Source organism: Haliaeetus albicilla, chromosome 4, assembly GCF_947461875.1.
Source record: "Haliaeetus albicilla chromosome 4, bHalAlb1.1, whole genome shotgun sequence".
NCBI lineage: Eukaryota > Metazoa > Chordata > Aves > Accipitriformes > Accipitridae > Haliaeetus > Haliaeetus albicilla.
Genome location: NC_091486.1, coordinates 2,700,642 through 2,726,937, shown reverse-complemented (window position 1 = coordinate 2,726,937; position 26,296 = coordinate 2,700,642). Strand labels below are relative to the sequence as shown.

At 45.4% G+C, this 26,296-nt stretch overlaps 1 protein-coding gene across 1 annotated transcript; it reads right to left on the bottom strand.

Annotated features, from left to right (window-relative positions):
* Positions 1-20,402: 20,402 nt before the first annotated feature.
* Positions 20,403-26,245, bottom strand: RBM43 (RNA binding motif protein 43). The gene is given in 5 exon segments (XM_069780707.1): positions 20,403-22,058; positions 22,140-22,234; positions 22,749-22,947; positions 25,333-25,386; positions 25,388-26,245. Coding segments are annotated over 5 exon segments (1,398 nt in total). The 5' UTR covers positions 25,694-26,245; the 3' UTR covers positions 20,403-21,314.
* Positions 26,246-26,296: the final 51 nt, after the last annotated feature.

Below are 26,296 nucleotides of genomic sequence, written 5' to 3'. Positions count from 1 at the left end.
GCAGTAAGTACTGCAACACATTAACATGCTCTTCTAAGAAACTTGACGACGAAAGAAAAAAAAAAAAGGAAAAAAGACAACCCAAGGAAATTAGGAGGTTCTGCATTCTATCATGATGGAAAATCATATCAGAAAATATTCCAAAACTCACTGGTGCATCTTTACCCATAGATGAGCTGCCCATCCACCTCGATACTTTAATTTCATACACCACCAGTTTCTAAGTGAACAAATACAAGGATGTTCTGGAGTCCAAACATCCAAGTATATTTTCTTCTACTCGTTTCACCCCAACATCACTATAATATACTGCTGTGCTAAGAGTTAGGGGCTGAAAGACTTCTATTTCGTTTAAAAGAAACTTTAACTCATCCCTGCCCCTCGCTGCCTGCTGCCCCTCCTGGGGTGCTGGGAAGCCAGCGGAGGTGGAGGAATCCCATCCTTGCACATCACCCAGCTATTGCTCCAAAGCAAAGTCCTCAAAGGCAATTATCTTCTGCTTTAACCTCCAACAACCTCAGTTCAAAGGTCAGTGCCCAATAAATGCGATTTCTGCTCAATTCTCTAATCACCATTAATCTTGTTAGTGTGATCCTCAGCTCCATCTGTTCTTCGATGCCTCTTACTTGTACTTTTCCCATTCCTTCCATCTTTCTTCTTCCTTTTAATTTCCTAGGACTTCTCCAAGCACATTTACGTTATCTTTCCTTTTGCTATATTTGGAATTCTCAAAACTTTTTTTTTTTAAACAAAACTATATTTTAAATGCTTCCAATTCCTGAACCTCTCTTATTTAAGGTCCAACAAAATTGTATTGAAAATGCTATTGTTTTTCAAGTTGACTTCCTATATGTCCTAAATCTGCTAAATTTGCAAGAGCTATCTTTTCCTGTACCCTTTGAATAGCTCATTCCTTAGACTCTAACCCAACAGAGCCTCGATACAGAAACTTTTCCACCCTCTCAAGACCTTTCCTCTCCATTAAGTTTCCCTCAGATTACGTTTTTCTCTTGTTTTGGCCACTGTTTTGGTCTTAGATAAAATGACAGTCTCTATTCATGCTCCTTTTTTTTTTACCTCTCCTGATTTTATGCTGGCATAGCTCTGTTTGTGAACTTCTCCTTAACAAAAATAAGAAACTGTTCTCAAGAAAAAAAAGGGAGCAGAATTATGCTGTGCCTGCTCCTTCAGTTTCAGTAGTGTTGATTCTATCAATTGTCTACTGGGATTTTTGCAACTGCAGGAGAAAGAGATGCTTAAAAGGTAAAAAAAGGAAACCTTTAAAGCAGTGTGTAGAACAAAACTGGAAGTTTCAAATCCTCAGACATGTCATTTTTGTGTCAAATCATAAAAATCCCAGGTATTATCCATCTGACAGTATACATGCATATGTTTCTATATTTAGCAGCTAGGAGATAAGCTTAATAGCTAGCTTGCATTTGCCATCAATAGGCCACATGGCAGGCGTGCGCACGGGACAATGCTCTGCCTCTACACCATGAACTTCTGTTCCCCACTTCATTTGTTTTGAAAAAAACAATCATAACTCAGATCTTAACTCATTTCTTTGAATGCCTACCCTGCAAGTGTTCAAATTAAAGATATTTGGGGTTTCCTGCTGGCAGCTTTGGGGTTATTCTGTAAGAAGGAGGTGGGAGAAACAGTCTTAGTTACCCTGAAACTACATATAAAATATTAACTAGCAACATCCTTCTATCGCACAGACGCTGGTACCTGGTTCTCTTATTATTACATTCAGTTCAAAGGATTTCTGGTGAGATCAAAGCTGAAATCCCTGTAACGCCTTTTCCCCCAGCCCCTGTTTTTCATGCCGGCAGGAGCGGGAGCCTTGGTCCCTGCACATGAACCTCTCCCCTGGAGCTCAGACCTTTCCAAACGGCTCTTCCACCGCCTGCTCCATCACTCGCTGCAGAGACTCCGTTAGATATGGAGCAGTAAGAAAGCATGATCCTAGAGTCTTTTTCCTTCCCATCCTTTCCCTTCCCTCTTTTTTTCTTGCTTGAATACTTGTTTTCCTCAAAAATTTTATTTTATTTGTATCTTTCTAGTCTTGCAAAGACCTGAGCAGGAGCTGTGGGACTGGAGTACTTGGGATGACTCAGGGACGAGGGGCCTGACCGCTTCTCAGCAGGAGGGAGGCATGACCTGTATGTTGACAGACACCTGAAGAGTGCCAAAACCCTGTCTTTTGGTTTTCTGGAAGCAGAATACCAACCACAACCAGATAAAAGCCCCGGGCAGATGCTGAGGCTGCTGCGTACATCAGCCCCCACCTGCACCCACGTCAGGGTTTATGGGCACAGGGAGGAGAGACTGCTCTGCTCTCCATCCTCCTTCCACTCTCTTTCCCCTTTCCCAATCCTTGTTAAAGAGAGAAGAAAAGCTGCTAACAGCCATGTTATCAAAATAGCATCGCATCCTCCAGATATACCGCTCTGCACTACACAGATGTGCTGTCTGGCTCGTCGCTCTCATTAGGAAGAGCACGTCATTAATGCCCCCAGAGCTCCCCAGAGCTGGCAGGGTCAGGATTTCACCCGTAACGCTTCTTGCATCGAATTCAAGCCATTCAGCAGTGACGTATACTACCTTGCCATCCAAATCCCTTTTCGTTAACTAGGAAGAGGAAGAAAGCCTTAATTAGGATCTCAAATTTCAGGAAAACGCAGTGAAGGCCCTTCAGCCTTGAGGTTTGGGTCTCCGCATACCCAAATGCTGAGGGCACAAAGCCGATGCGCCAGGCGTCACGCGCCGCAGACAGTGGACACGACGGGCCGTGACTGTCACATCCTTTACGAGCTGACATGCAATTACAGAGGGGTCTTCGGGCCATCAGCTGTAGGACAGAGGCGGCCTTCCCAGAGGAAGCATGAGGCAGTTGAAGAAAATAAAGCGCCAAGGTCATAAAAAAAAGAGGTGTGAGGTACTAGCCTAGCACTGGCTGACTGGTCCCCAAGTAGTGGTTTCTGACGTTGGAGGACAGTGGGTTTCACGGGCATCAGGTGCGGTGTTTAGTTTGTCTAAACAGAAAAAAAAATTGTTGACAATCCCGAAAGATGTTTCTATCATTACTTCAATTAGCATTATCTGAGGCTTGGGTTTTTTTTGGTTTTGGGTTTGTTTTTTTTTATTAGGATACTCCAGAAGGGGCAAACAGGATCTGAATGGCCACAGAGAAGGGAAGGCTGACCCACTGTGGGTCCCACCATTGGACCTGCCATGGGATCTGCACTGGGGGACCCACTGTTGGGCTGACGATGGGACCCATGATGGGATCTGCTGGAGGACCCCCTGGGACACCCATGGTGAAACCTGCTGAGAGGGCAAGCCCTGTGGCATCCCCTGGACCTCATCATTGGACCTGCTGTGGGACCTGGCAGGCTCAGGGAATAGAGGGCCAGAGAGTGGGAGACCCAGAAATGGGTGAGAGCAACAAAAAACAGGAGGCCCAGAGAACATGGGAGGTCAAAAAAGTGTGGGAGGCCCAGTGGCACCTCCCACAGCACTGCGTTGCAAATATTCTGGTAAAGAAATCAAAATTTAATCACATAGAAGAGGTAGGTTTGATTAAGAAGTAAAATTGTGAAGCATAACGTATAGGATTGTTAAGTTTGAAATGTAGCCATAGAAACTTTAGGAACTGTGTTATGTGTGACTATAGGAACCTTAATATTGTTAAAGTCTGAAATAGCTAACCATAGAAACCTCACCAGGAAGTTACTGGTTTTTCTATGTTTTGTTTCAAGAAACTAAGGAAACTGTCATGGACACCAGTTTGCTGCTTGGAAACCCCCTTACCCTTCCCATCTCGATTTGAGCATCAAAGATTCCAATCAGTAGAGCTAAGTGTAACTGACCAATGATTGTTTTTAAATAAGAATATTGATAAGGTTATATAATCAAAGGAGCAATCATTATAAAGGTTAAATTTAAGAGCGAGCATAATATGCATTTTTATGTAGAGAGCTTATGTAACAGTGACCTGCCAGAAGCAGTCTATAAAAACTGATGGATTTTGATATTAAGTTGGACACGCCTTTGGAGGAGTGATCCCCCGTGTCCCCAGCGCTGCAATAAACAAAGTACCTGCTTCTTAACTTCACACTGGTGTTAGGGAGTTTTATTCCGGATTTCGGTAACAACTGTGGGACCTGTTTTGAGACCTGCCGTGTGGCCTGACATGAGACCAGCAGTAGGAGGCCCCAGGACTGTTGTTCCAAAGAGTGGAGGCTCAGAGAGAAGAGATAGGCAGGCACACAAAGTTTGGGACGCCCGGAGAATTTAAGGAGGCAAAAAAAGTTTGGCAGATGCATGGAAATGGAGAAGGGCAAGGAGAGTTGGAGGCCCAAAGAGTAGGGGTGCCCAAAAACATGCGAGAGGCTGAGATTGAGTTGGAGGCTGAAAAAGCAAAGGAAGCACAAAGACTGGAGAACAAGAGTAGAGGCCCAAAGAGACCTTCCATGGGATGCAATGCAGCACCCGCTGAGGGACCAGTCTCAGGACTTGCCATAGCACCAGACGTGACACAAGCTGTAGGAGACCCAGAGAGGGTTGTCCCAAGGGGTGGTGGCCCAAAACCGTCAGACCTGCATGGGTACCTTGTGCGCTTAGAGCTGGAGGCACACCTCCAGAGCCCTCAGATGGCAGAAAATAAGGACAACCGGCGTCGGGGATAAAAGCCAAGCTGGCACACCTGGGTACGATTATGCGCTCCTTGGACCCAGCCTTACAGGAAAATGCTGTTTGCTGTGATTAAGTTTTGTCGCTTTTTTTCCTCTTTCTCCAAACTGCAGGTCAGAGCATACCCAGGGTTTTACTTTCTTGCTCCCAATGGTGCACAAACGTATTTTGAAGAGTTTTCTGCTTTACCCTTTTTGTTCAGGTGCCTCATAAAGGGAACAAGGTGCAGCGCTGGGGTAGGGGACCTTTCCTGCAATGGGGACAAAGGCCTGGGTTTGTGCTTTTTCACTCTTCTCTCTTGCTTTTAAAGTGCATTCCACTAATGTTTACAACTATTTAGAGAAAAATACTCCATTTGCCCTAAGAGCTGGTTATGGGCTTGTAATGATGAAATAAAAAGCAGAATGATTTCATCCTGGCTATTGGTGATGGGCTCAGCCAGGCAGTAAACAGGTCCCTGCGGTGCACGTGGGTTGTGCTGAGCTGCAAGCCCACGTGTCTGCCGCAGAGAGTGGACACAACAGTTAAGGCAGACCTGGAAGAGAAAAGGACCATTTAAATAAGGGGTAGATGCAGAAGCTCTTGGAGAAGGGACACAGGAGAGTCCCTCCTCCAGATCCTGGCTCAGGTCAAGGGTTTAGAAACCGCGGGTGAAATCTGGGCTTGAGCAGAGGAACAGCATCTGGGTGCTCTCCTGTGGAGCTAAGAAAGGACAATTCCCTTCGCTGCCAGTCCTATGGCAAGGGGAAGGAGTGGGGCAGGGAAAATGAGATATAATCAGATGAAAGATGCAGTTACATAGATTGCTGAATTCCCTGACAAATTGGGAAAACTGCATGGCCTGATTACTGCTTGGAAAAAAAAAAAAAAAAAAAAGATGAACGCGAGCATCAATGCTTTGGAAAGAATTAGAAGATGTGCAGACGAGCATACTATCCAACCTTAAGCGAATACTTCGCCGATTAGAGCAATAGATCTATGTCACAGCTGGGCTGGAATACAAGTCCTTGGGACGCATCACACAGAAACCTTCAACGACAGCCAAGCAGGGGGAACAGCCAGCTCTGGAAAGCTGTAGAGCACAAAGTGGTCTCCAAAGATGCTGTGTCCTGACCTCTCATCTCGATGGCTCCCAGGGGCTACACACTGCCTTAAACGTGCCTACCAAGGTTTCAGTCCTCGAAGGAGCAGCTGTCCCTTCTCCCTAAGTCTCCCTCATGGACAACATGTGCATTATTTGCCTGTTAAATCCGGAGCCTCCGGATACCCCGTGTCACACTGCGGGGTGGTTTCTCACGGCATGCAAAGACATCGACACCCAGGGAAGGGGGCCCGGAGCACACGCATCGCCCCGAGCACAAATGCAGGGACCCCCTGGACCACCCATCACCCTTTCCCCCCCACACTCCATTCCTGGCTCAGCTTGTGCTGCCAAACCAGTGCTGAGGAGAAGAGGGAGCCTTGTCCCAAACCTCCTGCAAGGTTTTGGGGTTCAAGAGCTGTCCTTGGCCCCCCGCGCCTCCCCGTCCCCAGTGGTGTGCCAGCTCTCCGCAATTCTCGCTTCCAGCCCCCAGACCCCTGTCCCCTCCAAGCCTTTGGGACAGGGCAATCCAAACTCAGGTTCCCCAGAGCCTAAACTACTCCAAAACAACCAACTTTCACCCCATCCCTTCTTTAAAACAGTGAGGCAAAGACTTGGAGAAGATGAAGCCCCTATTACCTACCGTGTTTGAAATGAAATTTGGGGCTCAGAGGGACGCTTGCACAGCCTGCAACGTTCAACCCTGGACTTCAAAAGACCATCAGCTTCTCAAAAAGCCACACCCGTCCAAAAGAAAGGCCTTTTTGAAGGCCACAGTGGCAGCTGAACGACCCTTGGATTGGCTCATCATCTGGTTTAAAAGTCAATACTGATAAGCAAAGTACTTAAGCAAACTACTTCGGGTTAAGCACCTGTTTTGTCAGGGCTGAGTGAGCACTACAGGCTCAACTGCAGCCTGTTGACATGGAAATGACATTTTTCTGTTATCCTAAACTGAGCGCTAATAACTTTTTCCCATGCCTGACTCTGCAAGCCATAATAACGAAGAGCTGAAAGCACCAGAATTTCTCTTTCTCCTCTGTAGATGCAAAGGGGTTCAGCCCTTCCTCCACATGGCCTCATGGCAAACCTGAGCAGGTTTGAGGGATTACAGCACAGGTCCCACTGAGAACTCATCTGCCTTCAAAAGGCAGCTTTGGGAGTGCTCCATGCCACCCTTCTGGGACCATTTCAGGCAGGGACTTCAGCTCCTTCCTGTCGCATCTCTGCAGAAATAGAATTTATGGGTTTTAACGTGCTCCAAACGGCCTCAGGTCTCAGCCCTACATGTTCAGACCTGGATATCAGTCTTAAATCTACCCCAATCTGAACAGGCAGGACCATCCCCAGCAGCATACCACTAAGGACAACCAGAGAAATACCTTCTCAGCCAAATGTCAAGCTTCACCTCTCTCCGATAATACCTGCATACAAAGAAATTACATCAGAAATTACTTCCCTCAATCTCAGTAAAAGCACATTAGGAAAAACTTCCATTTCTAGGAAAAAGGCTTGACAGCTGTGTTGAAATTACCTCTGGTAATTTTAACTGAGTGGAAGCTTTTATATTCAATTGCACCAAAAATGTAAAGCATGTCACTTATTAAGCTTTTATGTCTGACATTCAGCCTAGTACCTGACGACATCTTTCTAGCAATCTGGAGATCATGCAGCTAATGTACTTGGAAATGGTAGAATTAGGTATGGTGGAAAGTCATTAAATTTGAAATTAAATGGGCTCTCTTGGTTCTTGAAGGTAATCTTAAAAAAAAAAAAAGTGCCTCTGCAGAAGTCAGAAAACATCTCCCATATTAGCTATCTGAGCTTTCTTGTTCTTCCTTTAATAGCGACAATTAGTTGACTTGAGTATCACACCAGCTTCGCTGCGATTAAGGAGCGGGCACCTGCAGGTTCCCACAGAAACGAAGCATCAAGTCCTCCTCGCCATTGGCACCAGCCAGAGCCCCTGTCTTAGTCTGAGCTTTATTAGCCCGATTTCAAAGGTTAAAAAAAAATGCCACGCAAGTGGTTTGATGCTCTGGCAAGCCAAGCTATTTTCTACCCAAGACTTTTTCAGCAAGAGATGTCTAACCGTATATCATAAGGCTGCCTTTAAGGGGCAATTGGAAGGAGGGACGAAAAATCTCACTTAGACTAGTCTATTAAAATCCACATAAAAATAAAAATACAAAAGTAGCTGAAGGAAAAAAATGCCTGTAAAGTGTTTAGGCCAAATTAAACAGCCTAGAAATGCTTAAAACAGCGTTGCCATGGTTTCGTACACCAGCTTGACGCTAAGCCATCCATACTCTGCGATTCTTCCCCAGGATCTGGGAATCCCAGCCCCATAAAGGGCGACGGGCGTAACATGGCAGGGCTGGCTCCTCGCCCCATGGCTTCAGCAGAGCACCCCCCTGGCACACCCAGGCATATTTTTGTGCGAGGGCAGCATCAAGCTACCCGTGCAAACTCACATGGCATCCACTCCTTTGCAGGAGCCTGATGGGTGACAGTACGGTGTTATAGGGGCAACAAGCTAAAACCCCTCAGGTGCTGCCACTAGCCGTGTCCTCTGGGATCAGCCATGCTCTGGCATTAGGAAGCACCACCAGTGACTTGTAGGGCCCTTTGGAAAATCTTGGTTCCCACCTTACGGCTGAGCTGAGGCTGTGCTTACCAGAGCATAGGTATCCTGTGGTTCATTAGCAGGGTAACGATCTCTGGGTGAACATTAATGGTCTTTGTGCGAGTATAAAACGATGCATCGCTGCCAAATATCTGGCTGTGGTTAATAGCTTCAACTCTAAAGGTAAGCACCGCAGAGGAAAATATAAATGTTATTAAAAAAAAAACTCTCTCAAAATAAACCTTAAAGAACAATAAAAACAAAACAGTTACAGTATAAACACACCCTTTTGCGCCTTTCTGCTGTAGCACATACCGCAGAACATATGGCATATAAGATCACCCACGGACCAGTGCTTCCCGTACAGGCTAACGGTAACTCGAGATGGGGAATAGCGAGACGTGATTTCCTTTACTGCTGCTACCAGGGACCCCTTCTGCATTTCACCTGGCTCTCGCCCCGATAAAGGGGGCTCTTGCAAACCACTAACCACTCTCGTTAGCAGCGCAGGTGATCGAAACGGATATAACCTGACAAACGGAGGAAAAACAGGCGAATTGGTTGTACCCGAGCGTAACCGTGGGACCTGCTGGAAACCCCAGCCCTGAAGTTATTTAGCTGACGCGTATATTCACAGGCACAAAGTCTGCAGTGCCGTTCCCTGTGCCAGGCCTGTTGTCCGCAGGGTATCCGCAGCGCCCTGACGGGGACACGCCACGTGCACATCTGGGTGAAGCACATCTGACAGGACAAAGGCGGTCTCATAAAACCTGCTTTGATTTGTTTAATGAGCTGCTTATTGCCGAAGATGAAAGAAAGGAGCGTGGCAGCTAACAAACCTGGGAAGTGCTCTTAAAGTTGTTTTCTAGCACTTCTTGACGGGAAAAAAAAAAAAAAGACATGTTTCTTGGCTTTGTCCATGAGCCTGCTATCTCCAGGCTCCGTAAAACTGTGTATAGGGGGTCCCGATGCCCTGGGGTATCGTGTCAGGGAGGGCACCAGGAATGATACCCAGAGGACGCGGTGTCCCAGGGGTATCTGTCCAACCTTCTTCACACCTGCAAAGTCCCACAGCACCTCCATCCCCAGCAGGGAAGGGGCCAAGAGTGAGAGCTTACAAGTTACATCATCAGCTGCCATCTAAGTCAAAGTAATAGATTTTAAAATGACATTATAGAGTTGAGATAGGCCATCCCCAATTTCCCCACTATTGCTACAGACCCTACGACGCAGTGCAAACGTAAATATCCAGACAGATGTACAACCCCCAACCCCGGCCAATGGGTTATAACCTGCACGTCCCATTCCCAAAGTGAGCAACGGCTGAAATCCGGACTTTAAAAAGGGCCCCGTACCAGAGTTGGGATGCTCAGGGACCCCGGGGCTCCAGCCGCTCATCCCGAAATGCCAGGAGGTTTCATTAGCGCACGGGCCAGCCCTTTTCTGCGCTGTCTGGAAGATGAACAAATCCCCCAGATTCAGCGGTACGAGAGGCCGGCGTAACGAGCTCTGCGAAGCTTCCACGGGCCCGAGGCACCGCGAAACTGCCGACGGCTACGGAGGTGATTTAAATGGTGTACGTTTGAAGTGTAGTACACATTAAGTACCAGTGGGTAGTAAAATACTTCTAATTATTCCCATGTCCCTGAGTTTTGACACCTCCATTTTTTTTATATTCAATTCCCCTGTTTTCTTTTTTGGAGTTAATTCTTTTTTCAGGCAAAGAAGAGCATAAATATGGTTTGTTATACAAAATAAACTGACATGCTCGGTGATTTGGCTACAAAATAGGCACGTTTTGGGAATGGCATATACAGCATACTGCATAAAAACACTTTTTCACAAGGAACCATGTCAGACACAGCAGTTCCTTTCTCTAAACAAAAACAAGTCTTGTTTGCTAAGTCAGTTTTACGTCTTTGGCTAGGGAGAAGTTTTCAAAATTCTTCATTTCTTTTCAATTTATACAATTTTTCACAAAGTATTTTCCAGCTCCGTGAACTGCCCAAATCACAAGGTGCAAAAGCACAGAGCTGACTGCAGACAGAGAATCAGGAAAAGTCTGAACTTGAATGTGCAAATTCAACACCTGGTGAATTTGTCCCCAAGTGTCCCTGCTCACGCTCAGCCAGCTTCAACACCAGCATAACACAGTTTTCTGGCTCTCACAACATTATCATGAGCCACAACATATCCTCTACTCCCTTTCTTAAGGCACCAACTTTGATTCCTGCAAATACTTGAGATTCACAGCAGTCGTTATTTTCACGATTTTCAATTCTTTTCATTTTCAGGCTTTTTAATCTGCTTTTCAGTTACAGGGCTGGAAACTTGCACCTTTAAAAGGCAAAGAACTCGACATGGAGGGCTTTAGAATATAAACATGGCATGGGGTCTCGTGTCCCATGCTTCCTGAATGCTTGAGGCTGACAAAGTGTTAATATTTCTCTGGCCTGTCAATTTTTATTCTGCTATTGAATGTGTAGCCTCAGGCAAGCATTTGCCCTCTTTGCCTCAATTTTACAATCCATAAAATAACAAAGAAATTACAATACTTTGACAGTTATGAAAACACATGACATTTATACTCATTTTACATAATGCTTACTTTTCAAAAAACGGACTCATTGCCTCAGATTTCATGTTAATGCACTGGACTACCATGGGAAATATCTCCAGAGGCAAACAGAAATAGTATAAAGTTCATGGCAGGTGGAACCAAAACTTCACAGCATGAGGCTCTAGCAAGCCCCTTGCATCTGAGGAAAACCAAATCATATTATACCAGGAGCCCAAACGAACCGAAGAACGTTATCGCTTCATCTGTTCAAAATTTCCTAAGCCTAAGGTGCCACAAACACATTTATATGAATGATTTTAGACTAGATAGATGTCTTAATATTTAAGATGTCAGATGGAGTAATATGTAAGTAATTATGTTTTGCCTTTCATTCAGTCTTTGTCAGGGGTACAGACTGATGGCCCTGGAGATTGAAGGCTTCTGTCTAGATAGTGCAAATACTCATTTTTTACACAACGAGCGCAGGCGTTCGCTGCCACGCTTTCCCAAAGGGGCCAAAAGTGGGACTGATCTGTTTGGCTGCAGTTGAATCTTGTCCAGAAGAAGAGAGTCCTCCCTTTGGTAGTCTATGGAAATATATTAATATGTGGAGCAGGTACAGCTGGTTTCCTGAGCAGCGGTGAACTGGTACCGGTATGGAGCACAGCCTCAGTGGGTGCCTTATGAGTGCTGCCCGTACGAAGAGTAGCGAATGTAAAAATTGCCATTGCTGGGTGCGTCTGCCTTTGCAGATTTACCACAAACAGGCAGTCTGGGGTCATTTCTCCACCCAGCCTGGGACACGCAGGGCAGCAAAACTCAGCCTCTCCCGAACCTGCCCTAGGCAGCAGATTTGCTTGAGCCGTGAAGGCAGTGGGAAAGCAGAGCGGTGGGAAACTGCTGAGAAATGGACCAAGAAACAGAGGTGACGACGACGATTTTGAGAGAAGTCTCCCAGGGCAACGAGGGAGGTACTGGCGGAGGTGCCATGTCAATCCACATCAGAGAAAAATGAAAAAAATGAGAGTCTTCCTGCTTGCCAGATCATGATCGAGCCCTGAGGACTCACAGAAGACGACCTCGGTTTCGGGAAGCCGACTGGACCCCTGGTGATCTGCACCCTCCTGGGAGACGCACCCCGTCATCGCACAGCCTGGAGCGGACCAAGCCATCAGCAAGCTGCTGGCCCATGAGACGGGGAGACCCTTTTCATATCGATCTACCAGTTTTCCTTGTGTTTGATACAGCCCTGGGTGGCCACCGAAACCCACGCACCCTGATTAGGACACGTTGCTCCTAATCCGCTGCTGTTACCATGTTCCAGCCATGCCTATATTTATTGCCTGTTCATACGACAGCATAAATTCAAGTATAAATTCAGTGCAGAACACAATTCTTCAAATGGCCATTAGCAATGTTACATACGGACATGCAAACCAGGTTTACATAGCTCGATAGCAGGACTACTAATATCTACCCACCGATGCAACCATTAAGATGAATGAACATCAAAATTTTACCTGTTCACTTTTAGCTGTTGCCAGCCTTGTACAGTTGTGATGAATCTGCAAAGGCCGCTTAGCAGCAATATTTGACAATTCTGCTTTATTTTGCCCAGCTTCACTATTAAAGAATGCCAGTTATTTGCAAAGTAGTTTGTAAAAATGGGAATATGGCATATGAAGGGAATGAAACCATTTCTCAAACTCCCATGCCCCCTCCAGACCTGCAAAAATTAATTCATCCTGTGAAAAAATTGAACTGCTTGATATAAAAACATGTTTCTTCCGGAAACTCAGAAACACTGCCCTGCGTTTTTCCCTTCCCTGCTTTGGTTAATTTGCCCCAATTTGCCCTTTCCTGACAGAGCCCATACCATGCGTCACCATTACCTGGTTGAATTAGCAACAGCCCCCAGTAAATATTTAAAAGGAAAAACTTCACAGCATGATGAGCAGACTTTTGCAAGTTGGCATAATAATAGAAGGAGAAACGAACACCTCTAAGAAATACCTGTAAGAATTATCAAAGGGTCTTTGGGTCTCACATGCCAGAGCTGCAGCTACAACTGTGTGCAGGCACTGCATTTTGCTGATCTTGAGGCTCATTAGTGGAAACACAGCTGTTTTCTCCAGGAAATTGTCAGCCTCTTGATGTAATACTGACTTGGTGGGGGGGAAGCTGTTTTAATTACCACCTGGAAATACACAGCAAGTGTTTACAAGTTGCAATAGGCTCTCCCCTGGGGAAGAATACAGAGTTTTCTTAACTCTTTAGTGCTGTGACCAAGGTATTTATTTACTTCTGTTTGTGTTTGCGCAAAGCCTGGGCATCGTGATGGATGTGCCTTGGGACCGGCTGATACAGAAGCAGCATAAATGTCAGTTGACATGAAGATAAGAACTCAAGAGTTGATCGGCTCAGGCTGAGGTGCTGAGCAAACCAGCTGCATCTCGCCTGCAAGGCCTCTGGCATGCTCATTTTTAACACTTTAGCTTGGTGGCACTCTCAGCACGCAGTATTCCTCCCTGAGCAAAACAGGGCAGGAGCGCAAACACCTGATTGGGAAGGTCTGTATCAGATACCAGGGCAAGTGCAAGCTCCAGGCACCTGAAACGTTCAGGAAACTAAATCATGCCTCACCTACAGCTGTATATCTGGGATACTTCTCCAAGAGCTGAAAGAGATCTGCTAGACGCGCGAGGGTTTTGCTTTATCTCCAAGTACTGGGAAACTTGGAAGAATGCTAAGGAAGAACACATGTTAACCAGTCCACAATCCCAGCAAACACAGTGTATGGAAACTGGAGACACAAGGACAGTTTTGCACACTGACACTGGATGCATGTCGCAAGCAAGGGCTCTTGCAGGAGAGGCACCGCCAGCCCTTTGGTGCCTTCCTCTGCGTTCCCAACGGGACAACAAAGCAGGCAGGTAAGTAGAGGCAGAAGACTTACCTAAAAATAAACAACAAGAATCCACAACTGTCTAAAATTTGTCCTCTATGCTGTTCATCTAGGCACCCTGTACAGTAAGGAAGGCTGTGGATGCTATCTGTAGAGAGCACTGCATATCACCTGTCCCAAAATGGGGTAAATGTTCCTTCAGAGGAGGCTGGCTATCCCCAACAACTATATAGTTAGTTCAGGCAACTGACTTACTACTGGGCATCTAAGTTCTGGTAAGATAAATATCATTCTTGAGGATCTCTTATTTGATTAGGTATTCAATATGCGATTCCTATGGCAGTACTGCAAGTCTGGAGGCTCTTCAAGGTTACCCACATTAAAAATCTGAGAGCATAACACAAAAAGCTCAAAATGTAACACAGGCCCCAAATCAGCAAGATTTCAAATACCTTCCGCAGCTCTGAGGCTGATGACCTTGCGCACCGAGTTCACCGCTGTGAACGTCTGGTACCCAAACAACCCCAGCCCACAAAGAGAAGGGGTGGTGTGAAAGTTGGCCTTGTTTCTGCACCATCACTGCTGCGCGCTCAAGAAAGCCAAGCGCAGCTCCGGGGCGGTGGGTGTGCTTTAACAGGAATGCAAAGTGGTGTGGGAAGAAGGAGCGGGAGCCAAGCAGCTGGCTTCAATTAATCATCGGCTCTGGGGGAGGCTGGGAGGATGACTCTGGGGTGGTGAAGACCAGACTTCATCGGTTGTGGAGAGGGATGGAGAGGAGGCGGGTGGTGTGGGCAGGCTGCGATGTGGCTGGGCAACCTCGGAACGTGTTGGTTAGGCACCTTGGGGAGCAGCAATGGGGGGGGGGACAGCTCTGCAAAAAAGCATTGAGCCAATAACTAAATACAGTTATTTTGGTTTTGACTTCGGGAGAGTTTGGGGGAAGGTTAACAACTGTAGTTGTTATAAATACTGTTATGTTGTGGATTTTCTTAATCTTTCCATCTTCAAGTTCTTTGTTTCTTTCCTCTGTAGCTAATTCACCCTCGTTTGCTAGCAGTGAGATAGAGTTCAGCTACATCAGCTAACAGCTCCACGTGTGGGAAAAATACTCCAGCTGCTACCAAGAGCGGCATTTATGACTGTGATTTTAAGTGTGGTTTTGGAAGCACAGGTAAAATCGTATCTATGTAGGGCTGTGCCCCCAGCCGCTGTCCCTTTTGCATCTAAATGAGGCCCCACCCCTGAAGGAACATCTCTATGTAAATAACACCAAACTTCCCTAAAGGCCTGTCTCTACCCTATGTAAATAAAATCACAGCCCCTCCAGGCCTGTCAGTGCTAGGCATTAATGAGCCTGCAAAATCGTTTCTTCTCTCATTTGGTTTGGCAGTGCAGATGCTTAAGTCTCTCAATGTGTTATTCAGAAAGTTTGGAAAATGTAAAGTATGCCTGAGAGAAATGCCAAATCCCTTAACTCATGGGGGAAGTGTTCATATAACTCAGAGGGGGAAAAAGCGTGCTGTGGTGTTTACTGTGTGCATTAAACTTTCCAGTTGTTAAGAACTGGCTATATCTGCACAAGAGCTATCTGCTAATAAACAGAAGCACCCGGACAATGGTAAAAATGGTGAGTTTCTGCAAAGTAAGTCCCTGTGTGCAGGCCAGGCAGAGCACATCTATTTGCAACACCAAGGAGAGACATTGCTTTTATTATAATACTAGGAAAAAAATGTCAGAATCCATGCCAAAATGGAAGTGAAGATTTTAAAATTTTTTTTAAGGGTGTCAGTTGAAAATCAAACCCATGGCTGTCTACCAGCACTGCCCACTGACTTCAGTCCCAGCCACGCCAAGAGGAGATGAGATGGGTTATTCCTATTTGCAAGAAGGGTTAAATTCCTCAATGCAGCGGTGGCTCCAAAGCCCTTGTACTTGGTGGGATCTGGAGGAGACCAGGAGCCCGAGAGCAGTGCAGGTAAGCCGGGATCCAAGCGCAGTCTCAGCGTGGTGGTAACGGGGCGGTCATCCCCACAGCTCACGTGCACCTGAGTGATCTGCCCTGCATGGGGCCACGTTGTGCTCGCCTGATTCAGGGCTCTCTGGGCTGAAAGAATTATTTTTAACAAGAGATTAACTACAGCAGTGCTCAGGCTTCTGGTCACCTCAGCCATTCGTAACTTCAGTGTGAAATCAGTAAGAGCTCGATTTCCTTAACCCTTTTTATACAACCTTGAATGAAGGTGATGTAAGAGCACCTTGTGAGTGATGAAAGACTGGACAGGACTACTCCCAACATCTGCTGCTCCGCTTCCACCAGCTAAGGGACAGAGCAGGACCTGCTTCTGGCATCTCCTTCCTCCAGCTGCACCCAGGCCGGACCCCAGCAGAGACTTTGGGATTCCAGCTCCAAAGCATCTGGCTCCCTCTTGTGCTCCCCGTGTTTATGGCAGGAGAAGTCGGATGGGACAAAGCCTGGCTGGTGGAACCCGCTGGGGGAGATGGTCCCCGCTCATCAACTCGTGTCCAGCCCAAGAAGCCGATCACATCAGTAGCTGTTAGTCCAGACCTGACCCAACATGGACCATCTCCATATTCTGGTACCCTTGAGCCAGGAAATACCAAGCTGTTCCTGGAGCACGGCTAGAGAATAGGGTGTGCGGCTCCATACGCACTACGTGCAGCCTGCTGCTTATAGCTTGATCGGGGATGAGTTGTGACTGTCAGCCATGGCTTCTACCTTGGAGAAAATCCACCCTTCTTCTGCACAATCCGGTCCAAGCGACAGCGCTGCCATCTGTACGTACCGCTCTCAGCATGCGATGTGTTTCCTCCTCCGCAGTGTCAGGAATTTAAGGAGTATGAAAGGATTTCACCTGTACAAAGTTAATAGAACTTCATTTTTCCAGTATTTGATACAGCTTTTTTTCTACTAAAGTACTCTGTGTAGCAGCTCCTGATCCATACTGTTCCTGTTACAAAGGTGGTAGCAGTAACGAGTGGGAAAATCCACCAGAAAAATGGCTTTAATGCAATGCTCCAGCAGCAGTTGCTGCTGCCATTAGAGGTAGTATTTCTTTTTAACTGAGTTACTTTTAGGAGATTTATTTAAAGGTCATTAATGGGTGTCAGGAGACAAAGGAAAGCTGTGTTAGGTGAAGCGGAAAAAGGGACTTGTTTTCCAGCAGATGTTCTGCAACTATCTACAGCCAAGGAAAAAGTAAGTACAACCAGACCAGGCTCTGTCAATTCTGAATTTTTGCCGTTTTGACTCAGTTTTTCTGTTTTGTTTTGTTTTTTAAATCATAATTAAAATTAATCGTTAATTTTTTATTTCTCTTAGCCAAGTTGTCTGTTTATCTTCAGGCAGCCTGCTGCAGAAATCGGGGAAGATTCCCATCTTTTAATGGTAGGTGAAAATGGTAAAGTATCTACATGTGATTTCACTGCTCTTAGTTTAAAAGAAAGGGATGAAAAAGGTCCTTTCATCAGTAACAGCAGCAGATTGAAGGGTAGAAGCCCCAAGGACAAGAAAAGAGTTATTTTGAATTAAATTGGATAGAAGCCACGCATCCTGTAAACACCCACAAGCCACACTAAATGCAAGGGAAGAAGTCACCACTGAAATGTTGTGCAATGGAGAAGGAATTTCCCCAGCATTAGCTTGGCCCTGCTCTACAGCGGCTGTTCTCTTGCACAAGATGTGCAACAAAACAGGAACGTGTGTGTGTTTATGGGAGCCTCTCGAGAGCCGAACCGGAGCCAAACGAGAGCCTCAGCTCCTCCGGATACACAGACTGCTGAATTAATCTCCTCTCTCCTGGTGGGAGTACGTCCCCATCCGACCCCAGTGGGCTGCAGGTACTGACTCACCGACCACCCTGAGCTCACCCTCGGCTGATGACTATTGTCTTTTTTCATCTGGATTTTATTCTTCCAAGTCTCCAGTGTGGCCAGATGAAGATGCAAGCCTAAAAGTTGTCTTAAAAAAAAAATGTAGGAAAAGTAAATAGCATTACTAGCAAATAACTCATTCTTTAAGTAAGATATGTGGCTCCAAAAGTAGCAAGTACTTCTTCCTTAAGAAAATGTCACTCTGGCATTGCAATCTTTCAGGAGACGTGACAGGTCTTTTGTAGTATGTGCTTTTTTAACAAATGCACAGAGAAAGTTTCAATGCAACTCAAAGGTGGCAGAGGCAGTTTTGATGACAACAATTAAACTTGCAGGAAGGGCTTTTCTCCTAATGGAAGAACCTCCTTCCCGTCGGAATTGAATACATCTTTTACATTGCATAATTGGAGGCACAGGTACAATGGGGAGTAAAGGAGGCTTTGTCCTCCCTTTGCCACGCTAGACCAGCGCTTTGTGTCAGCGATGGCGAAAGGACTCCAGTAAATCATTCTTCCTCCGTCCACCTCCCCCATCCCCTCTGGTCAACAAGGAGATTGCTTTTGCCTCTAAATTGTATAATATTTTCCTGCTAAAGGATGTCAAATTATCTCTCGAATCCTCAGGATTTCAGGAGACAGAAAATGGCGTTTACCCCACTAACTGTAGTGGGGTGCTGCCAGGAACTGGGCTCAGATTCTGCTGCTGTTTGTGACCTGTTTTTTATTTTTTAGGCTTTGTCAGTAGGAGTTGTGCCTTAAGTGAAAATTAGGCTTTGTATTTTTACAATGTGAACTGTTATGTATTCCCTTCTGGTGTAGGGCAGCAAGCGTCGGCACAGCAATAAGGACAAATATTTTGTTGAGGTCCCATGAGCAAATTATCTTTTCAAATTAAAAATACAAACCTGATGCTGAGAATACTGAGTCAGCAGCGATGGTTTAGATCTAGGAATAACATCTGATATGGTTTCCCAGTTATCTTCCAATATACACAAATACAAAATGCCTTTGTCAAGTGGAGTTTAATAGATAGAGCAATGCTTTGCTTGCCATAAAAATAACTGTGAGAACAGGAGCTGGCAAGTCTCTTACCCCACCTAATACTGATTTGTTTTGTTGTATTTGTTTAAGTATTCATGGTAATGACAAAATTGGACTTTCTTTTTTTGCTAAACATCTATTGTTTTCCATGGCATCCGCATCGCGAAGGAAGGAACAAATATGAGTTTCACTTATGATGTTATTCTCCTGAAATGCTGTTTATATTTTACAGCAAACACTAGTCTACTCTGGTGAATCACAGCTTTTTTTCCTGCTACAGAAAGCAGGTTCCTCTGTGGGGTTACATCTTAGAGTAGCTCAGTCAGAGGCCATACGTGCCACAGCCTCTCTACTATCACTAGTAAAGACCCTGCGCTGCCCTGCCCTTGCACAGCTACAAGGACCCATCAAAGGTGACAAAGGTGGGGTGTTTCTGGCCAATGCCACTGCAAATCCAACATGAAAATTAGCCCTGGAAAGCCTGGAGCGTCACAATAGCTACTATTTACTAATCCACCCCAGACCCAGATCCCTATTTGCTAGGCACTCCATAAACAAAACAACCAAGGCAAAGCTCTTTTTGTCTAAAGAAATGACATCCTCAGTATGAGACCAGAGACAGCAGATGGGAGAGCTCCGGGAAACAATGAGACAATGCTGGCTGGCGGGGGAGAAACGGCCCCAGCACTCACAGCCAAGCACTGCCAAGGACGTGGTGGCAAAGGGGAGTTCGGTGAGTGAATCAGAAGAGGAGCTGTTAGAACTGAACCAGGATTCAACAATAGAATTTTATTCAACTGTGATGTTTTCAAGACTTTAAGTTCTTGACTGAAAATCGTTCAGTAAAAAACGTCTTGCTTGCGAGGCAGCGAGACCTGAATGACCCCTGTGCCAGTGCTGCAAACCATTCTGTTGTCAAGTTTGACTCAAAAAGCGACACTCAGCCAGTAATAACCAGTCAGGATTTAAACTAACAGCAGTGCCACCAGTTTACCAGTCTAGCCCTAAACATTTATTGAAGTGAATAGGAAATACTAATGCTATGAATCAGAAAAAAATGAGGCTCTTCAGAAAAGAGAAGGGAAGACCAATCAGGACACTAGAAGAGAGCACTAATTTCATTAAAGGATTATCCTTCATAGAGGATTTTCTCTTTTACAAGGTTGAAAAACTTCCCAGCTTTGCTTAAGCTCCATGGGGAGTACCAAAACAGCCGGGCGCTGGAGAGCTGTCTGCGCTCCACGGGGAGCAGCGGAGGGGCTCTTCCAGGGCCTGACTCCAGTCGTCCACCTTCAGCCCCATCCCCGAAAGCCCTTGGTGAACCCTACTGGCTACAAGGGAACTTGGAAGAGATTAAGCCTTTAAATACTACTCCCCTCCTTCCAATTCAGCAAAGTACTTAAGCTCATCACCTTTCCACTTTGACGGTATATTTTAATACACAGCATTGGCACTAGTTTAACAACTTTCTCTTTTGTGGGCGTAATTGCAACGGATAATCAGTCATGACAAGAAAATGCCTAAAGCACTTCTTGGGCTTTAGGTTTGGGCTTCCAATCAAAAGTCTGGGGGTTGGTTAAAACAACACGGACACGGTATTTTGTAGAACTAATTTCTTTAATGGCATAAAAACTTAAAACTTTTCCTGCACGTAAGGCAAAAGAGATGGTGCTCTGTATGTTTTGACAAAGTATTTCAAACACACCGATATCACAAAATAAAAGTTGTTTTCTAAATTGGTTTTATAAAAAGCCTAAATTAGGATAGGCATTTGGACTCCTGTAGTGGATATAGAAATGGATTTGCAAAACAGAATCTGATTCAAAAGTCTAAATGCCCCAAGATTTTCACATCAAAACTTTAGATACATTTTCATGTCTAAGTAACATGCTGTCAAGGGATGCTGCAGATGTCGTTACAGCTGGGAAAAAAACCACGTTATTGCTCCTATGAAAACAAACTCACTTATTTTCTACTGTCAAGAACTTCCAATGCCATCCTCTAAGGTCCTTCTCAGGACATGGCAAGCCTGTAAATTTAATAAGCATCCCATCCCTTCAAGTGTCAAAGCTCTGTCTTCTTCATGCACCTCAATGACAAGAACTTCCTTCTGCAGATAAAGGCAACAGAAAAAGGCCACCATTCCTGTTTCCAGTGGTCATCTTGCACAAAGAAACATTAACTCAACGCAGTATTTCATATCAGGTTGACTCACCCAGCTTTGTCAGTCTGACTTCTTATGCTAATGAGAACTCTCTAAAAAATTCTCTTTTCTCATCACATGTTCCCTGACAGCAAGACAGAATGAGTGTACATGTGCCCAAAATGCAGGTAACAAAAGGAAAAAAATGGCTGTAACTGGACAGGAGAGGCCTAATTTCTTCAGACTCTAAGCTCACAAGAGATGAGATGCAGTGACAGATCTGCAGTGACATAGAGGTGCGCAGGTGGCACCAGTACAGTCTGGTGCTGGAGAAGCACAATGTGTAAACAACATGAACACTAACTTTCTACCTTGTTTGAAACAGGCTCTGAATCTTATTCCTCACTTTCTTTGTAAATTCAAAAATTTCAGCAGGATTTCCTACAACATCAATGTGAGTATCATAAGGAATGATCAAAACATGAGGGTAATGGGGTTTTAGATTTTCACATGCCCATTTATATCTCTGCTTCTCACCTCTGGTGTGCTCCTGAAAGTAGATCCTTTCTTTACGTAAAGTGTTATGGAGTTTTATAGACTGATTTTCAATTTTCTCTTTGACTTTTAATACCTGTCCAGCATCAGACCTATTTCCAATATTCTTAATGTATACTGTAGTTATATCACCATCAGTGATGTCAGAAATTACAACATTGCCATTTACTAGGAATGTCCTGGAAAAAAAGTACTTCATGTAGTGATATATATCTGTGTCAAGAACAACCACTTGTTTTTCCCCATCTCCACCATCAACAAAATTACTCGTCTCTGTGGTAAGTCTCTGTTGCTGTAGCCTCCTCCTTGGTCTCTGATGGGACTTGCTTTCTCCTCTTTTGTCCTTCTCTGAAAGTGATTTTGCTTTTAGTAAGAGAAAGTCTCTTAGCAATTTGATTGCTGGAAATGACCCTTGAACAGAAATATGCCCATTGGATTGCAAAGGACCAAAGCTTAAAGCTGTGCTCTTCTTTTTAATTTCTTGTATCAGATCTTCTAAAACAAACTGATCTTTGAAAATAGACATATCGAGGACAGATGTGACACAGCTGAAGACCTAGAATTTTGAATTAGAAAAGTTAAGTAATGGTTAACATAGTAATGGAAGTACAACTAGATAAATTATGAATGAGCTTACATTTTCACAGTAACGGGTTACTTTCAGTGGATAGTATCTGGACAGCCTCTTGTCTTCTAGTCGATGTTCATCCTTCTTTAGAACACTCTCTACAACTAAAGAGAAAGCCAGATTCACTTGTTGCACAGTAAGGTAACGCATCATTGCCAGTCTGATGGCAGAACACTTCATGGGTGTTTTTCTCTTGATGCTTTCCCTCACAATTTTCCATACATACACACAAGTGATTCAATATTCTTGCATAATATTTTATGTATTAGTTGAAATTGTTCAGAGAGACAGAAGCCTGTCTTCTTAGAACACTAATTGGCAGAGATTTATTCTGAAAAGCCTGACTACAAAAATCATATCTGTTATGCATGGTATAAATTTATTCCTAAAAACAAACATAACAAAACGCTTTGCACGAAGCCCGTTCAGAGTCACAACTTCAATGAACAGAAATAGAATCCTAAAACTTTGACTGACTAAAAGAGAGGTGTTAGTCTCCCAGTTCTATAAAATCCTAATACCAGTAAACAAATTAAAATAATTTGGTTTAGGGTTAACATTCTAGGGCTAATACTTTGGGGGATGGCTGTATTTACTATAGTACATTAATCTAAATACCTTCCTGATCTTCAAAAGTTACATATGCAACACCTTTTCTCCTTGTTGGATACATTACTTCTTCCACATCTCCACCGTTGTTCTTCGACATTTGGAAATGAATCATCAGTATGTCAGTCATGACATCATCGTGCAGAAGGCCATCTGGAACACCAGTGATGACAACTGTCCTTGCTGATTTAGCAGCTTGTGCTGTTGCCTGCACACAGAGACATGGCACACTTGTAAATGCAAGGAGTACTGGTGACCTCCCGTAGAGGTTACCCAGATTCACCCTGACTGCTGAAATGACTCCCCTTCCTTTTGCACAGACAACATGCGTGTTTAGTAGGTAATTAAGAAGACTGCTGAAATCAGATTTCGGTGAATGCCAGACTCCCTCAGGCACCTTTACATTACTGCAGTAAAAAATGGCCTGACTCTTAAGCATAATTTACACCCTCTCAATATTTTCTTTCCTTAAAGCAGTAAAAATTAGAAGTAAATTTAACAGTTTCTCAAATGACAGGTCCAGTGTCACACTGATCAGGTTGTTTCCTCCGATTCTAATATTCAAAATTTGAAGAGAATGAAAAATTGCATGTACTGTTCAGTAAGGATTGTCTTTTCAGAGTGGAAGGGTCAGATTCAGACTGTCCTTACTTGTCAAATTCGTGAGAGCTGGGATCTAGGGTTGTGCTCTGACTCATCTCTCTCCACTTATTAAATGGATAACCTTGTTAAATTGGAAGAACATAATCCCAGCCATCTGAGACTCGCAGTGCGTAAAACAACTAACTACACACATGATTTTCATCAGAGCCAAACCTCCCAATGCAGCAAACATGAAATCCATCCTAAATAGGATTTGCATTCATGTCTTGTTAAGAAAAGCGTATTTTCTTTCCGTTCTTACTACACAGACATAAACAGTAATATTTCATTGGGAATATCATGGCAAAATTACTGTAAATGGTGGAACACCGAGTAAATTTTGTTAACAGTTCATTGACTTTTTGGAAGAAAGAAAATAATTTAGTATGTCTGCATGGCAGCGTTCATGGGAACGAACTGTCAATAACTTCAGAGCGACTGTACTCGAGGTCAGTCACTCCATCTAAATTCTTTAGGCTTCCCTTACAAAGTCTCTTCTGGACCTGGGCTGCATAAAACATTAGGGCCAGCACAGCAGTTACAAAGCCTGCAGAATGTGCCGCCGGGGGCGAATGCTTCGTTGACGTGCGTCGAAAGCCTTGTGGACCACCACCGCAGTGTTTCTGAAGGGAGTGAGGAGACAGATTAAATGAGACTGTGCAACCATGCAAGCTTTTAATTCACGAAGACGTAAGGCCTTTTTTTATCACCCATCAAATTTAAAGAGCCAGGAGCTTTAATTATATTAGGCAATTATTTTGGTGGTAATGTTCGTGTGAAAGGAAGTTTCTGCACTAATGAGACAACATGAAGAGAATATAAACAGGGTGCTTCCGAGATTGACGGAGCTTTATGCAGGATTTTCTCACGCTTCACACAGCCAATGCGGCCCGTGCACGAGCGGGAGCGCTCAGCTGCCAGACAGCATCTCGCACCTTGCCAGCTGGTATTTTGGAACAACACCCATGCCTGCTATTGGGGTTAGACAAAAAAAAAACAACCCATGAACGTACAGTTCGGTTTGAGCTGAATCACTTATAAGACAAGCCGGCGTTCGGTGGCTGCTGCCAGGCAGATAACGCGGAGCCGCCGAAGGCCAGGCCGCGCGTTTTGCTGGTTTTTTGGCCAATCTGCTACGCGGGTCGCCGCTGGCGAGAGGTCGGATGTGAAGAATTCCCCGTAGACCCCGCCGGTTCTCAGTGTTATTAAAAAATGCAAACGTTATCACTACTGAAGGGGGGAAATCAGACCTGTTGCTACCACTAACTGACTGGGGGGCCAGGACAGCAGGCCGCGGCGGAGCGCTGCTGTCCGAGTGCCCGGTATTTATTTATTTCTTCAGCTCAGGGACTGAGGGAGAGGCGGCCACGATTCGCTGCCTTTGTTCCCCTCGCCGTTACTTTTAACTCTCCGCCGTTTCTAACGAGCGGTGCGAGGAGAAGGCCCCTCTTCCCGCCCCGCCTGACGGGACCAACCCGCAGGCCCGGGGCGCTTCCCCTGTGAGGGAGCTCCGGCGGCGGGAACCGGCCGGCGGGAACGGCCGGGCTCTCCCCCGGCCTCACGGCAGCGCATCCGCCATTCCCCGGAACCTCCCGCCGGGAACCGGCCCTTCCCCTGTGGACGGCGGGTGGGCGATCCTCCCCTCACGGCCCTGCTCGCCCCCTCCCCCCCCCCTCCCCGCCCCGGCCTCAGGCACTTGCCATGGCTTTCGCCGGCGTCCCGGGGAGCGGGCGGGCTCGTCCTGCCCCGGCCCGGCGGTGAAACCGAAAGAGAAACGGCGGGTCCCGCGTTCCCGGAGCCCCGCGGCGGGAGGGGACACGGGACGGGGCACCTCCTCCTCCTCCGCCGCGCCGCCCCACGCCTCGGGGAAGGTCTTGGAAGAACCAATACCCCCGATTTTCACTCACATTTCGTGGCAGGAACCCTCCCCGGCCCGGCAAAGGCAACGTACCCTGGTTAGCCCACCGCCTCCCGGTGCCCCTTCGGCGTCTCCCCGGGCACCGGCAGCTGTAGCCGTCCCGTCCCCAGGGCAGGGCTGGCTGGAGGATGCGAGACTCGAGGTTTGGCTCACGGTGGAAGCTGCAGCGATGAAAATCTGAAGTATTTGTACGCAGTCCGGGCATAAAAAAAAAAAAAAAGTCACAGCTGTTCTCCAAGCTGCCAGTCAAAGGTAACTTCACCCCAGGAGGTGGGGGGGAAAAAGGGCATTGCCATTCACAGGAACATCGCCTGAATTCTGTATTCTTGTTTTTCATCGTTAAAACTGTTGTCCGGCCTTTATGCAGCACCGCTGTTGCTTTAAACGGTACCATCAATTCGTCAGAGAGGACACCGAGACATTCACAAATACTGTCTTAAAAAGTTGCTTCAAATCTCACCTTGATTTTATACACTTTAAACCTGTAGCTTCTCACTACTCCCGCACACTGTGATACCTTATGAGAATTTTAAACCTTTTCTTTCTTAAGGCTTTACTTCTCAACATTTATCAGTGAGGTACGATTAAAATTCATGACATTTTTTACCTTCATCAGGTTTTCCCCCCCTTTCTTTTTTAAGGCATCTGATCTTATCAACTTTTTAAGACTGCTACATGCAGAAGTAGGCAATCTCCATAAATACTCTGGTACTACTCCTTTTTTTTGTTTAATTTCATAATTGTCAGGTAAGCAATCCATGCCTTTGCATGCACTAAACAGCAAGAGGTGCTACAGTCACATGTATCTCTCCCAACAGTAAATTCAAAATCAACTGTGGTGCTAGTACCCTTTCAGTTTCCGATATTTAACCATATCTATTGCCTACTAACAGTTTCTTTTGAATAATAATACCTGAGGTATATTCGTAGTGCTCTTCCTGCATACCAAGATGTCAAATACTATGAAAATAAGTTATTTTCAATGTTAGACCCACGC